Genomic DNA, 15577 nt, shown 5'->3' with positions numbered 1-15577 from the left:
AGGGAACAGGGGCAGGGATGGAATAAAGACAAGCAAAAAAGAAAGGCAGAACAGAATAGAGAGGGCATCCTAGGACCGATAGTCAGTCAACAAGCATTTATTAATTGTTTACAAGGAAAGGTAAAAGACAATTCCTGATCTCAGAACAGTGTAGGTAAGACAACAAGCAAACAACTGTGTACAAACATGATATATACAAGATAGATGGGAGATAATTAGCAGAGGGAAGGCACCAGTATTAAGCGGCATCGGAAAAGGCTTCTTTCTTGTAGGGGAAAATAAAAAGATAAAGGACAGAGGAGATTGGAAGGAGGGAGCGAGTGTATGTTGCAAGGGTTATCTCACCTATGTACGGGAAAGGAGTAAGGGGAAAAGGGAAGAATCCCGAAGAGGGAAACCAGAAGGGGACTAGGTTCAAGGTGAGGAAGCGGATGGTTTATTACAAAGAAGAAGTAAGGACAGGAAGCTAGCGCAGGCAGCGAGTGCAATGGGTGCCGTAGGAGCTCGGGTCAGAAAGAGGAAACAGCAAGGGGTGGAGTGGGGTAGGAGGGGAGACGTCGGGTGTTTGAGGATGGGTGGAGTCACGAGACAATGGGGGGGGGGGAAGGGATACGGTTAGTAGACCGGATGAAGAAAAGCTAGAGAGCGAAAGGTTCCGTAAGCTGAAGGAAAATAAGACACAAGTGTAAAAGCGGCCATGTGAACATACGCACAATACCCTAAGGGGGTGGAAAGTGCAGAGAATACGGTCCGAGTGCGGCGGTGTGGTCCTTTGGTTTTGTTTTGGTTTCTGCTAGTTTATTTTATTGGGGGGGGGGGGGGGGGCAGAGTTGGGAGAGGGTGGGAGGCAGGAACACTTGAGCATCTCCGCCAGCTCAGCAGAGCCCCAGAAGCTGCTGCGTCTGCATCCTGTAGCCGGCTCGCAGCCCTCTCCCCGGCCTCGCTGCCGCCGCCGCAGCAGCGCGCACTCCGTCCCCCCGGGGGCCAGGGAAGGCGCGAGGAGGCGGCGCGGGGCTCCGAGGAAAGGAAGCAGGGAGGGAAGGAGGTGGAGAGCAGCGGAGTACGCCGCGTCAGCAGCGACAGCCGCGGCCCAGGCTGGAGGAAGGGGGCGGGGGGGTGGTGGTGTGGGAGGATGGGGGGGCAGCGCGTGCGCGCCGCAAGGGCTCCAGCTGCGGGAGGGAAGCGGAGAGCGAGGGAGCGCGCGCGCGCGCGGCAGCAGGAGCTACGGCGGAGGCAGGGGCGGCTGGGGCGGCAGGGGCAGCGCGGGGTCCTGCTGGTGACGGGCGGCGGCGTGTTTTTCCAGACACCTGAGGAGGAGGAGGAAGAGGAGGAGCAGGAGGAGAGGCGGGAGGCACTGGGGAGGCTGCAGTGGTCTCGGCTGTGCGCGGAGATGTGGCCCTTGGTGGCAGCGCTGCTGCTTGGCACCGTGTGCGGCGGTAAGTGTCCCTCCGGCTCCCCGGGACCCAGCGCCCTCCCGCCCCCGCCCCGCATCTGGCCGAGCCCCGCTCCCCAGTCGCCTCTCCCTTTGCCAGCCGGCCCCCCGGGGAGCTGCTCCCCGAGGGAGGCTGCCGGGCGGCGGGTGTGTCCGCCCTGTGCTGGCCGTGGCCGTGGCCGGAGCAGGGAGCGAGGCGGGCGGGCGTCTGTGTCCTATACAAACCCATGCACCCACTCGTCCCCTTCACTTTCCCATCCAAAATGTGAACGTGGGAGCGACCATCTCCTCCCCACCCCCTACTTCGCCACGTCTTAGGAGGGATCCCCTTACCCCGTTTCCCTTCTCCCTCCCTAGTGCAGACGCAGGTCTCAACTCCCCCTTCCACTTCCAAAATGCAGACACCCCAGAGACGTCAAAACATTCATTTTCCACTCCTCTCCCCCCCCCCCAAAAGAATGAGATGGGGGCGGGGATAGTTGCACTCACCCTCCTCCACTCTTCCTCCCCTTCTCCCCTCTCCCTTCCCTCCCCCCTCCCCCGCCCAGGTCTCTATGCTTTAGATGTATTGGGGGGAATACTAGAAAAACATGGGCCTCTCTCTTACAGAGGAGTACGCATTCTGGTGGAGTGGGGAAAACCGGGTCTGTGCAGTGTACCCCCCTCACATGTTCTTAGTAGAGAAGAGGACATAAAGGACACAGCCAAGTTTCATTGCCCTGGCCACCCTTAGGAGAGAAACCTTTCTCTGACTGCCTTTTTGACATATAAAGAGGCCCAGATCATCTCCCCCCATGAACCACTTTATAATATATTCTGCACTCAAGCTCTGTTACTTTTATTTGGAAAATTCTTTAATAAACTACCCACATCATATGCTCCAAATAGGAAAAATAATATTCAGCAGTAAAAAAAAAATCAGTTTCATGGGGATGGGGATACAGTACCAGACCAGCCCGTGTTTTAGACTTCTTGGACCCAAAGCTTTGGGGATTCACAACACTTTGTAATCCAAATATCAGCGGTTATGTAGTTCCTGCTACATTTCATACCCAAGGTCTGTTTCGTTTCTTTATGTTAATTAAGCTTTTTGCAAACTCTTACTGTAATATACATTTCTGCCTACAATAATAGCAACAATGAAGTTGATTTGTGGAGACCTAAAATAATTTGACTCTGAACTGAGTACTGCCCTTGAAGTCTTGTTGATAATGTGTGTATGACTTTATGTAAGATTATATATTTATATAAGATTCCGGTATATATGTTTCACTTTCCTTTTTATGAAGGTCCTGCAATGTGGAGTAGTTAAGTTATCCAGAGTCTTTATAGCCAAATACTTCATTTTAGAAATATCACAACAGATACTGGCTTTAAAAATCATCATATCTGTAATAATTCCACACTGGTATCTTTTCAAAAAGGTGTGCTTTTGAATTTTCATTTAAAAGAAAGGCATTACGATGTAATATAAAGTATCAGTATTTCAGACCAATTGTTAATTCAGACAATTCAGTCAGGGCTGGTCTGAGTTACTAAAAGGGTTGAATTAAAGAATATTTTAAAAATAGTGTTCTTACTTCAGAGTATCTTGTTAGAAACCAGTACTATAAAAGTAGCTCCCAGGTAAAGGCCCTTGTGGACCAGCTTTAATGAATAGATAACTCATTTGTAATTATCCACATTCATATATATATATATATTTACATTTATTATGTAGTTTCATAAGAGATGTGGAGGAGGGGAGAATTATGGAAAGTTTTGAGTTTTTATAGACAGTGTGTCTATAAAATTTGTTTCAAATGTGTAACAAACACGACATACGTAGATTCAAAGTGCTTAACACTTCGATATGCTTGCTTTCAGTTTCATTTCCAATGGGTAGGTAATTTTTTTTCTTCTGTAGTGTAGCAACTTTTCTGCAGTTATCAGTGTCTTCCATAGCAAGACATTCTGATCTTAAAAATTCCTACAATCTAAGTACAATAAAGCTGCATTATACCTTGTGGCATTTCATTACAAGATACACCCTCTGATAATGAGTTATTTTCTCTGAACAAATGTGTTTTTATTCTTCCTTATTTCTGTGCCTGGCCATGATCTATTGCACTTCCCTCTAAAAGGGCATCATTACTCTTGTTGTCAAGCATTTATTTAATGCAGAATTGATAAATAAACCAAACAAACCTCAAATAGATGATGACAGGTATATAAACTGCCATGTTTGGGAATTTTCTTTGTTGTGAGCTTTTAAAATCAGGGTTATGTATGACAAAAAATCTTTACTGTCTGGACAAAATAAGTAATTTGGTTTGTTCGGAACAAATGGCTTTTTTCCTCTAAGAAATATATTATTAAACATGAGTTGCCATTTTAAAGAAGTAAATGCCTATTTAAAAGTATATTTCTGAGGATGGCCTAGTGGTCTGGAGGTAATGTTAAAGGATTGTACTTCATGCTTGCCATTAGGACACTCACTCATGCTGTCAACTCTGTTTTGGCAGATGTTTTATCTTTGCCACTGAGTTGGAAATGGAGATTTGAGAGGATAGGTTATGAGAGATGGGTGCTTCCCCTCAAATTGATAAGTAATCTATAGGCTCCAAAGTCATTTACACAACAAAGCATCAGTTCTAGTTCCTCAATATTAATGCTGCTATTGCAGTACTAAGACTTTATTATAAATTATTTTAGTGATAATAGTTATGTGTTTTATCATTCTTTTTAGTATCTTCCTTCCACTGAGATTACCTAAAGCAAAATTTTACATATTATTTTCAGTTCATTTCTCTTGTCCTGCAGTAATGTCTTAATCATGATGTGGAGTTGACTGTAAGTTTTCAGAAGCTATGTCAGTTGAGCACAAGCTCTGGCAAGACCTACCCCTAGTGGAAAGGTTTTGACTATGATGAGCTCCATGATGGACTACCTGTCTTCCAAAGGACCAACCTAGTTAATTCTGAGCTTGGCCTCAGGGTGGTGAATTTTTCAGCCCTTGTAACTCTGAGATCATCTACTATGCCTAGAGGGTTGGTGATATGTGTTGGTGAAGACTCTGCCCATACCGGTGAAATCACTGATCTTTGGAATATTGATGTAAGCATTTTCATATTGTAATGTGATGGATATTTAACACTTCATGCATTATTGCAGACATTTCTTCTATGTTGTTAAAAACAAGAAGAATAATGTTAGAACTGGTTGGTTTAGCAATTTTATTTTTTACAAAAAACAAGTTTATAATTATATTTAATATGTAATCCTTTAAAGTTGGCAAAGTGCTTTATATATATATTATATATTTTGAGCCTCATAGTAACTTTGTAAAATAGGTTTAAAAATTTTTATTCCATGTAGAGAAACATTATATTCCCTATAATAACATGACCTGGATTTTTCTTTATAGGTTTATGGCAAATGGGATTTTTTTTGGTTGAGATCTGATTTTTCATTGCTTTGGACACCTTGTGCTCATGAAACTGCCTCTATTAATCCATATGTTCAACTTCTCAATTTAGTCTTAGTCTTAGGTAGGGGCTGGCAGGTGAATTAAGTTAGGGACTATTTTTTTTTTAAGCAATTGGGGTTAAGTAACTTGCTCAATGTTACACGGCCAGTTATTTTGTGTGGGTGCCAAGCATCTGAGGCCGGAACCAATCCCGGGTCTCTGGACACTGGGGCCGGCGCTCTTAACTCACAGAGCCACCTGGCTCCCTCTAGGGACTAGTCTTGAACCCAGCTTTTCCTGATTCCAAAAAAAAAATCTCTCCATTATTTCACATTGCTTCTTGTAAGTGGGGTTTAGTAGAATGGAAGTAAAGAAAATGTAATGTTCTGGCTTTTTGGCAACATGGAGAAATGAAGGTAGTGTGATGTAGAGGAGGAAGCATTGCACATGGAGTTAAGGGACCTGGATTCAGGTATTTACTATCTCACTTAACAACTATGTGGCCTTGGACGAGTCACTCAGCTTTCCTGAGCTTTGATTTCCCTGTTGGTAAAATGGGGATGCTGCTTAACTCAGAGTTGTGAGGATGTGTGTAACGTTAGGATTTATGTAAAGTGCAACAAAACTTATTATTAAGGCTCAATACCAGTTATGACTTGAACCTTTAGAATGTCATCAGGAATCTCAGAGATTTTGGACAAGTGTAAAAATTATTTGGAAAGGGGACCATTGTGCATTCTTGAATGTAGTCATCTTTTGGTGGGGGGGGGGAGGATGAGTGTAGAGAAGAAAAGCAAAGGTTTAATCTACATTGGATTGTGTCTCATTCTTTTTTCCATTTCATTCATCAATCAACAGACTTTTATTGAGTCGCTACTGTGTAGTCAGCACATTTCAAGACATAGTGAGGGCCAGAGAATAATTTGAAGTCATTAGTACCGAGAAATTTAGTACTACAGGTGTTGGGATTCTAATTTTCAGTATGGTACCATTTTTCTTGGGTGTTGGATAAATATTGACACTTATTTTGTTCTACAATTGTGTTATTGTGCCACCTTAACTTCTAAGTTCATAAGGTCACAGGATTTAGTGTTAAGGACTTTACATATCATAGAGTCAAGCTCCATATTTTGCTAATGAATAAACAGTCCCATAGCTGGAAAATGACTTGCCCAAGGTCACATATAGAATAAATAGCAGAGATGAGATTCTAATCTAGGTCTTCTGGTTATAAATGTGATGCTTTTAACCCTATACAATAATTGCCTTATGAAAAGGAGATGTCTTAAGGATCTGATAGAAACATTAATGAAAATCGCTTATTTAAATCCAGTTTAGGTGCTTTCTGTTCTTCTATGAAGCCTCTTTTGCTTAACATCCACTCTCCTTTGTAAATAATTCCTCACTTCTCAATCATCAAATCCTTTCTGTATAATGGGTATAATAATAGTACTTATCTCCCACAGTTGTGAGGATCATATGAGATAATACTTGTAAAATGCTTTGCAAACCTTAAGACACTATGTAAATACTAGCAATGATGATGGTGGTGATGATGCATCTTTTATGTCTTCACATCCTATTTGTGTATGTAGTAACTTTTGATTAGATTTATTCAACAAATCAAAATTGTAAAATATTCATTGAAGCCTGTGCGAAGAGATGTTTATATTAAGACAAGATCCTTATCTTCATGGAGCTTACAGTTTAATAAAATCTATGACCCATATACAACTAACCATAATGCTGACTCATATGATGAATGAGATATGCATTCAGAGTGCTGTAGTAGTCAGAAGATGCAAAGAGTAATTACTGGTGGGGGCAGGGACAGGGTATGCATCATGAAGAAGGTGGCATTTCAGTTAGGCTTTTTAAAGAATGAGTGGGAATTCAAAAGGTCAAAGGCATTTTAGGTGTAAGTGTTCAAAACACAAATGAAATGAAAGATGCCACTCTCTACCAATCCCAGATCTCTTTCTCCTGTTTCCCAAGAAGACAGTGACTAAAAATTATTAGGAGAAACCTTATTAACCTTAGAATTCATCTCTATTCTGCCTTTCTTTGGTCCGGACTCCATCTGTTTCTCTTAAGTGGGAGCTGACTTTCTACTGCTGACATATCAAGGCAGGGCTGGTCCACTCTAGAAAATCTTTCCATCTGGACAAATCTATTCCAAATCAGCAGTAATTAGGTGGCTATATGAGTTTACTGAACTCTATATCACTGACATTCATTAAATGCTTAAATTGTTAGAAGATGTTGGGAGGCTAGAGAGAGAACTAAGGTGGAATGGGAATCGGGAACCTCCACCAACCCCTCCTGTACCTTTACAGTAAACAATTAACTCATAATTACAGTGCTGTGGAAGTCTGGCCTTGCTGAACATTTGTGCTATTGAAACTAAATATGGCTGAATCATCTCTGGATTTTCAAATAGTAAAGATTTGTCCATTTGTTATATAATTTCTCTGAGATGTTTTTAATTTCAGGGCTTTGATAGGAGTAGTAGAGAAAGGCTCCTTGATCAAGGCTTACCAAAAACCCTTTTTGATTGATTACTAACAAGTGGATTTTAATCCATAAGTTTTGAGGAGACTAGAGACAACAGGCATCTCTGTCAATAATAATTATAATAGTAATGACTCTGTAGGTATGACTACATTTAATCTTAAGGTAAGGAGTAAGGAAGGGAAACCTATAAACAAGGTCTGTCAATTGTAAATCTACCTCACTGAGCTTCCTTTGACACTCCAGGGTAAATTTTAGGTTCATGGTAGTAGAGAAAGGTTTGAGTTGCTCCTAGGGTGCATACTTGGACCTTCACACAATCTGTTTATTAGTTGGCTTTAACAATTCTTTCCTAGCTCATTTGAATACTTCTGTGTCATCCTGACACCATAGTCAGTTACATTTGTATACTTCTGCCTGATTAGGTAAAATTTTTACCACTGCTGCCAAATCTTGAATATTCAGAAACTAGTTAAATAATTTGGTGATTATCCAGGTCTTCTTTGACTTTTTCCCCCATGATGTCTATTTTTTTCTCTTTTACTGCTTCTGTATCTGAAGATGGAATAAAGAAGGCATAGGAAAGGAAAGCCAAATCGGGCCCTTTGGCTGCTTAATAACTCAGCCAGAGCACTGATGTAATTAATTCAGCAAACAAATTTATAAAGTACTTACTATGTTCAAGACATATTGCTAGGCAGTGGAGAAGGCAGAAACTAAAAGTTATTAATGATGAGTTTCAGGTTATTAGTGGGTGGATTATCCAATTATTTACCCAGGTCAGTCTTGCTTTCGATTTATTGACATTTGTTCTGCTTAATTGTTTCAGTTATAATAAATTATCTGATTATAATAAATAATCCAATATAATTAAAGCTACTTTCTCTTACCCCTGTAAATCAGTTAAAGAAAAAACACTAAATTTTATGGTGCTGGCAGACCGTTCCTCATTTACTTATATTAGGAAAGTTAAGCTTTCGAAGGACAAATTGTTCTCTTCATTTCTCCAGTATCCTAGTCACTTTCTTATCTTTGTCTTTTCACATACTGGGCCATGCCTGATTTGTAATTGTTTCATCCCTAGTGTCTAGCCTTATGCCTATAGTAGGTACTTAAGTGTTTTTTGAATGAATGAACCACTGCAACCTCTCTCTAAAACCCAGTTGCTAAGAAGTAGCCAGGCCAGGAAAGCTGAAATTGAAGGACTAGAGATATGGAGGTCCAGGATCTTAGGAATGTACATATGTTTGAAGCAATACCTGGTAACTCAGCTGAGAAAGAGGTCAACTATGAGACTTAAGGGGCCAAAAGCCCCAGAGCAACAATTTAGTCCTTTAAGCCAAAGAAGAGCCTTCAAGTATTTCATTGTTAAGATTCACAAGCTTCTATATGCATTCTTTCTTGGTTTTCCAAAGATCTTTCGAGGAATTCAAGGCAAATCTTGTCCCTACTTTTCCATAGATGAGGAAACTGAGACTCAGGTTAAATAACTTGGCCAAGGTCAAATTGCTAGCAAGTGGTAAAGTTGAGGATAGAACCTAAGTCTTCAGATTCTCAGTCCTTGTTATAATTTTACAAATGCTTGACTAGGAAACAAAATTCTGAATTAATAAGGAAACTGGAAAAAAGAATTCCAAAGTGAGTAGAGAGACTGAGAAATCCAACTTCATGTAGGTTTAAAAAAATCACAGAGAGACAAATCCTAGACCTTGGATGGCTAACCCACAAAGAAATCTGGCACACAGGTACCATTTAGCATTGGAGAAATAAGAGAAGAACCTAGGATAAATAGTCCTATTAAAGAAAAATTAAGCAGGGAGCATGAGACCACATAGGAGAACATTGCTCTTTAAAACGCTGAAGGCAGACCTTCAAGTGAAAGGTAAGTACTGGCCAGCTCCCTCAGTCATTCTTACCAGCCTCTTATGTCTACCATCATTGTGGTTAATTACCCACAGTGGCCAAGGCCAATCCTGTTGCTTATGCCTCACCTCTCTAGTAAGTATTTAGCTCATGTCTATAAGTACTATTTGGTCATGAGAATAGCAGCAGGAAATAGCAATGGAAGCAATGCTGGATTTGTAGCCAGAGGACCCAGGTTCAGCTCCCTGCTCTGTTACTACTTGTGTGTTCTTTCTCAAACTACTTAACCTGGCTGGGCTTCAATTTCCTCATCTGTAGAATTCAGAGGTTAGCCAGATATGGTGTCACTGGCCTGTCACCCCTGTTACCTCATGAGTCTGAGGATCAACTGAGGGTCATTTGAGCTTGGGAGTCAAACTGCAATGGACTAAAACTTACTGGGTGTTCACACTAAGTCTGCCAGCGTATGGTGAGGCCTGAGAAAGGAGGAGATAGTGTCACCAGGCTGTGTAAGAAGGGACAAAATGGAGCAGGTCAGACCGTGGCAATTAAAAGTGGCTGCTGCTTTTCAGCCTGGGCAAGAACCAGTCTCTCTCTCCCTTCAAGTTCTCTTCTCCGCCCCCCCCCCCCGAAAAATTCAGAGATTGGAATAGATAACCTTTAAGGTAATTTCCAGCTCTAAATCTATGATCCAACAATTCAGCAAGTACTTACTGAGTACTTTTTATGATACTAGCAATGGAACAACTGTATACTGTTGAGAACTGGTCCACTTTTTCAGCAAGAAAAAAAGTACTAGATTTTAAGTCAGATGATATAACTTCAGGTTCTACCTACTAGCTATTCCTTAGTCAAGTCATTTAAGTGCTCTGGGCCTCGGTTTTTTTTTTTTCACCTGTAAAATTGGGATACTATTTTCCAAGGATGCTATAAGAAAAATGTGTTATGTTGTGTGAATAATTGCATTGAGACTTTGTTTTTCACTTAACAGTTAACATAGTTCTTCATCTGTTATAAATAATCTAGACTATTGGTTCTTAAAGTGTGATATGAGAACTCCTATGATTCCCAGAGATCCTCTCAGGGGATCTGGAAGGTCAGAATTGTTATAATAATACTAAGACATTTTAATTTCTAATACAGTAAACATTACTCACTTAAATAAATCCCCTCCCTTTGAGGTCTTCAGTAATTTTTAGAAGTGTAAAGGGGTTCTGAAACCAAAAGGTTTGAAAAATACTGGAAGAGGCTAATGGCTTTTTAAGACATGAAGAATTTGGTGGACCCCTGCTACCTCTGTTCACAATATCTATATAACTTGGTTAGCTACTGGCTGATTATTATTTTCCTTCCCAACTTCTGTTAGAAGGAATCAATTGACATTTTGTCAAAATGGAATTTTGGATACCATATATCTCATTCATTAGAGTGAATGGCTCTTGGTCTAATTTGTTTTTTTTTTAATCTGTGACTTGGAGGAATACCTGTAACAGTGATTTTGGAAATCCATTGCTGAACAGTTTTCAGTGAAGTGTGGGGGTGGAAAATGCCATTCAGTTGTATATAACCCTTTGCATACAAAATGTCTACTGCAGTCTGTATTTAGCAGTGTGAAAAACAGCCACATAGAATCAGTTTTTTTTTTTTTTGTTAGCATTCTAAGACTTTCCAACCTAGTGGAAAGACGTGATGTGATTCATCCGATTTATTTTGTATGTTAAAGTAGGATCAGCCACTTTCCTGGAAATGTAGCATAAGGGTAGAGATAAACTTCATGTCAGTTTAGCAGGTTCTATTTAGAGAAAGTGTATAGAAGTTGAGGCTGAATATAATACTTGGCCTGCTTTTCTGTTCAGAATTTGTTCATAGTGAGGACATGGCACTTCATGTGTCATCAGCCCGCAGCAGCACACATTGCTCTGTGGCTTTCAAAGTCATATACTAAATATGCAAGACCTAGCACAATAGTCGATTCTCCTCCCTGATTCCTACCCCACCCCACCTTCACTCCAAATGTATTTTGATCCACTTTCTGTTATTGGGAGAGAATATGGAAAAAACTGATGCTTTGAAGCTTCAACAGTGTGTTCTGTTGTTAAAAAAAATAATTGGTTTATGCTTGTCTTGCCTCATGCTGCATTATCTCATTGCTTAGTTTTGTCAACAATTAAAACATTAATCATAAGCATTCCTAGCATATTCAGCATTATACACTGCACAATTCTGGAAGTTAAATAAAACAGTTGCTTTTTTTTTTCCTTTCTAGGTTCTGCACAGCTGACATTTAATACAACCAGATTTGTAGAAAAAACTGTTTGCAATGAAACTGTTGTGCTTCCCTGCATTGTTAATAATCTAGAGATAAGGGACATGAAAGTCATGTATGTAAAATGGAAACACAGAGGAAAAGAAATTTTTACATTTGATGGCTATCAAAATAAGCACAATGCCAGTGATAATTTTAAAAGTGCAACAATTGCATTTTCGCTCTTAGTAGAAGGAAATGCCTCTTTGCTCATGAAAAAGAGTGATGCTGACCTTGGGAATTACACTTGCGAAGTTACAGAATCAAACAGAGAAGGGGAAACAACAGTGGAGTTAAGATATCATATAGGTAAGTTGTGTAAAATCTTCTACTTTATTCATATTGCAGCAAATCAAGTCTCATAGAATAAGGACAAGTATTGAATGAATTTGAAATAAAACTCCTTGAAATCAAAGCAGGCTATTAATAATATATGTTGATATAATGTTTTACAGCATTAAGGGTTGGGAGTTTTGCTTTCTTTCCTGTTAGACATATCACACTGAAGTACGCTTGGGTCTCTCACTATGGTTTTGTTTTGTTTTGCTTTTTAATGAAATTTAAGTTGAGAAGACTATGTTCTTTGGACAAATGACCCTCAGACTTTTTGGTCAGAATTACTTCATCAAGGTAGAAAATCTACCTGCTTTACCTACTTCTTTTTGTCACCACCAAAAAAAAAACAAAGCAGAACCCAAAAGAAACTATAGTTCTCCATGGACCCACATTCTACTTTCAGTTACCTGACCTTTTACAAATTTTGCGTTTTGATGGAAAAAATGTGGTGCCAAGGCTATGGATTCTCAATGGAGGGTAGGATTTGAAAGTAGGAACCAGATGTTGGGAAGGATAACCTCGTCAACATTCTCCATGCTTCTATTCTTCCTGCTTTCTCTCCACACATCCTCCCTGTATGCTAGCTTTTACAAGTGTTAGCCAAGATAAGTGTCTTCTTCCTATGAAACAGCTGAGACAGTAGCTGAAGCCACACTTCATCTTGTTTCGTCCCATCTCCCACACTGCTGATGGTCCCTATAGTGGTCTGTTATGATTAGTGAGTTTGTAGCAGTTAAGTCATTTACTCAACAAGCATTTATTAAGCACCTACTACATAGTAGGCACAATGCCAAGTTCAAGGGGTAAAAAAAGAAGCAGAAGTCCTTGCTCTCATGGCTTCTAATTCCTTTCTTTACTATCTGGCTAACTTAAGTAGGTATGAGTATATCCTGACATTGCATTTTATTTGGGGGTGGGTTTTGTTTTAAGATTAAAAAAAATATATTCCAAACTTAAATAAAATTAACATTTCCATATATTGTAATAAATCTAACAACTAACTTTCAAAGCTGTCCTGTTTGTCTCTAATTCTTTCAGTTCTCTTCTGTACATTTAAAAACACTCACATGATCTTTCCTTTCCTTTTTCTATCATTTAAAATTTTTTTCTTGGCTACTTTATCTATAATCCACTCACTCTCTGCTCCCAAACTGAAAAAATAAGTATATAAAAGAAAGAAGGAAAACCCTTATAATACTTATGCATAGTTAAAGCAGAGCAAATTCATACATTAGCTATGTCAAAGAATGTATCTTATTCTATACTCATAGTCTGTCACTTCTCTGTCAGGAAGAGGTGGGGAGCGAGCTTCATCATCAGTGCTCAGCAGTCATACTTGGTCATTGCCTGTCATCATTGTATTTTGGGCAAGTTTTTAGACCAGAAAGGCCCTGGGCTGGATTTTGAGAACCATTGTTTTTTAGACTTCGGAATTAGATTATTCCATAACAACAACTGTTTATTTTTATTTCTGCTGTATATACCTCATCATAGTGAATTTTATCATTTGACATGGAATATTCTAGTTAATTAGACAAGTAAAATGGTTGTGTGATGGGTGGGGGGAGGGAGGAAGGATCTGATAAGACACAGACAAGGCAGCAAGGAGGACCTAGAGGGATTTCTTTTTTCAAAACATCTTTTTCCATTTAGAATGTGACCCTGGGTAAGTCACTTAACCCTGTTTGCCCAAGTTTCCTCATGTGTAAAATGAGCTGGAGAAGAAAATGGCAAACCATTTTGCCAAGAAAAGCCCAATTGGGATCATGGAGAATTGGACATAATTAAAATGACTAAACAACAACAACAGTATACCCCAGGAGCTAAAATCCATAAGCCAACTACATTTTAATGGGAATCATTTTAATAACTAAATCTGATATTGAATTATGTGGCCTAGAGATTAGGGAGTTTGATGTGGAAGGGAGAAAGATGCCTAGAAGAGGAAAGCTACATTTTGAAGCATGGATTACTTAAGGGAATGTAGATTGGGTAAAGGTAGGTCAGTGAAGTTGTAAGGATGGCTTTTAAGAACTGTGAGAAGCATGAGGTCGCTGCTTGCTGGTTTGTGGAGGTAGAATTGTAGACAGGAAGTGGAAGGGGACCAAAGGGTGAATACAGTTTTGGCTAGGATTCAAGGCAAGGTCAGAGTAGTTCATGTTAATAAACATTTCCAAAAAGATTTCCTCATAGCTCTTTGAGGTAGGCAATGTACTGAATTTGGGGGCAGAAAAGAGGGTGTTATTATACATCCTTCCTACATCACCCCAGTATGTATATATTTTTTTACATGTATATAATTTTATGTCATCTGTGTGATTTATGCTGTAACTTAAATATACATATATATGTGCACATACTTCAGATAATTTTTCAAGAATTAGAATTCATTAAACTGTTTTTTAACAATTTAATATTCCTTTGATGATTTATGAATGAACTGTGAAATGCTATTTTCACAACTTTCATTTTAATTTGAGAGGAGGTTTAAAAGATCTAGATAAAAATGGATAACTTCTAGAGCCTTCCCTTTTCTAACTCATTAAATGAAAATATAGTAGTAACATTTATATGTTGCCTCAAGATTTATAAAACCTTTCAGTAACTTGGTTAAGTAGGTGTTATGAGTTCTGTTAGGCATATAATACAAGAGAAGAAACTGAGGCTCAAAATAATGAACCACTTTTCCATAATCAGATAGCTAAGTAAGTTACTGCACCAAATTCAGATCTTCTGACTGATTAATGTTTTGGGTTCCCTCCCTCCCATGTTGCTAAAATATTGTGGTGTCTCAGAAAGAATGTTGGAATTGGGTTAAAATAATTTTACTTGGGATCTCTTTTCCTCATTTATCAAAGAGATTACCCTAAATTATTTCTGAAATCTGTTGGATTTGTATTCTCCTTCAATTTAAGATCTTAAGGTAACTTCATGAAAAAATACAGCTTTTTGCTCTTAAATATGTAGTAGATGGTATCTTGCTTCGAAGCATGGAGAACTTATTTGATAGGGAAATAACCCCAATTATGGACTTTGGGGATACTATACATAGCTTTTTTCCATCTTGTATAACTATAATTAAAGGTGCAAATGAGAGTAGAAGTTATGTTTAAGAGAATTAGAGCTGATGAACTTGTGAATAATAGAGTAATACCATATATGAAAAAATTCCATGAAATGTAGAAAACATATTACATTATATTTAGTTATTTTTATAATAATAAGTAATAACTTATGGTAGTGTAGTGACTAAATGAAATATATATCTTGAATTGTTTTTCCTCAGAAATACAAACATTTGGAAAGCTAAAAAAAATCTAGAGTAGCTTTTAAAAAGTTGTTTTTATATTACTTTCTTTCAGGAAAGATATACCTTTTGAATATGCATGTGCATGTATGTACATATACATATGTGTACATATGCACACACACATGTGTGTATATGTGCATATATGCATAACTTTATAATAATTGATATTTATAATGGCTGAAGTAGTATGAAGTACCTTCTGAATCAGACTAAATTATGTTGAATATAATTTTTAAGATGTATATTTTTATTGTATTCTCATTGTTTGAACTTGGTGATCTATTTGAACATTCTCAATAAGAATTTTTAATCAGATAAACCCATACCTCATCTATTTTGGATACAATTTATGCGAATGAATGAATGAAACAT

The 15577-nt window shown here is 38.8% G+C and overlaps 1 protein-coding gene across 9 annotated transcripts in view; it reads left to right on the top strand.

Annotated features, from left to right (window-relative positions):
- The first annotated feature begins 612 nt into the window (after positions 1–612).
- Positions 613–15577, top strand: part of CD47 (CD47 molecule) — an 86874-nt gene continuing 71909 nt past the window's right edge. For 5 of the 9 annotated variants that reach the window (XM_069069803.1, XM_069069802.1, XM_069069801.1 and 2 more), the window contains exons 1-2: positions 1146–1436; positions 11521–11868. In XM_069069803.1, the coding sequence (XP_068925904.1) occupies positions 1391–1436; positions 11521–11868 (394 nt within the window). In that variant the 5' untranslated portion in view covers positions 1146–1390. Of the gene's footprint in view, positions 763–880; positions 1061–1145; positions 1437–11520; positions 11869–15577 lie in introns of those variants that run through there. The other 4 variants (XM_069069795.1, XM_069069794.1, XM_069069798.1 and 1 more) reach the window with 4 other exon arrangements.

The sequence above is a fragment of the Petaurus breviceps genome, unplaced genomic scaffold (assembly GCF_028583685.1).
Source record: "Petaurus breviceps papuanus isolate PSGF00001 unplaced genomic scaffold, PetGlider_PUasm1.0 90792, whole genome shotgun sequence".
Classification (NCBI taxonomy): Eukaryota; Metazoa; Chordata; class Mammalia; order Diprotodontia; family Petauridae; genus Petaurus; species Petaurus breviceps.
Note: the sequence above shows the minus strand (reverse complement) of the source record. Positions and strands in the feature narration are given on the sequence as shown.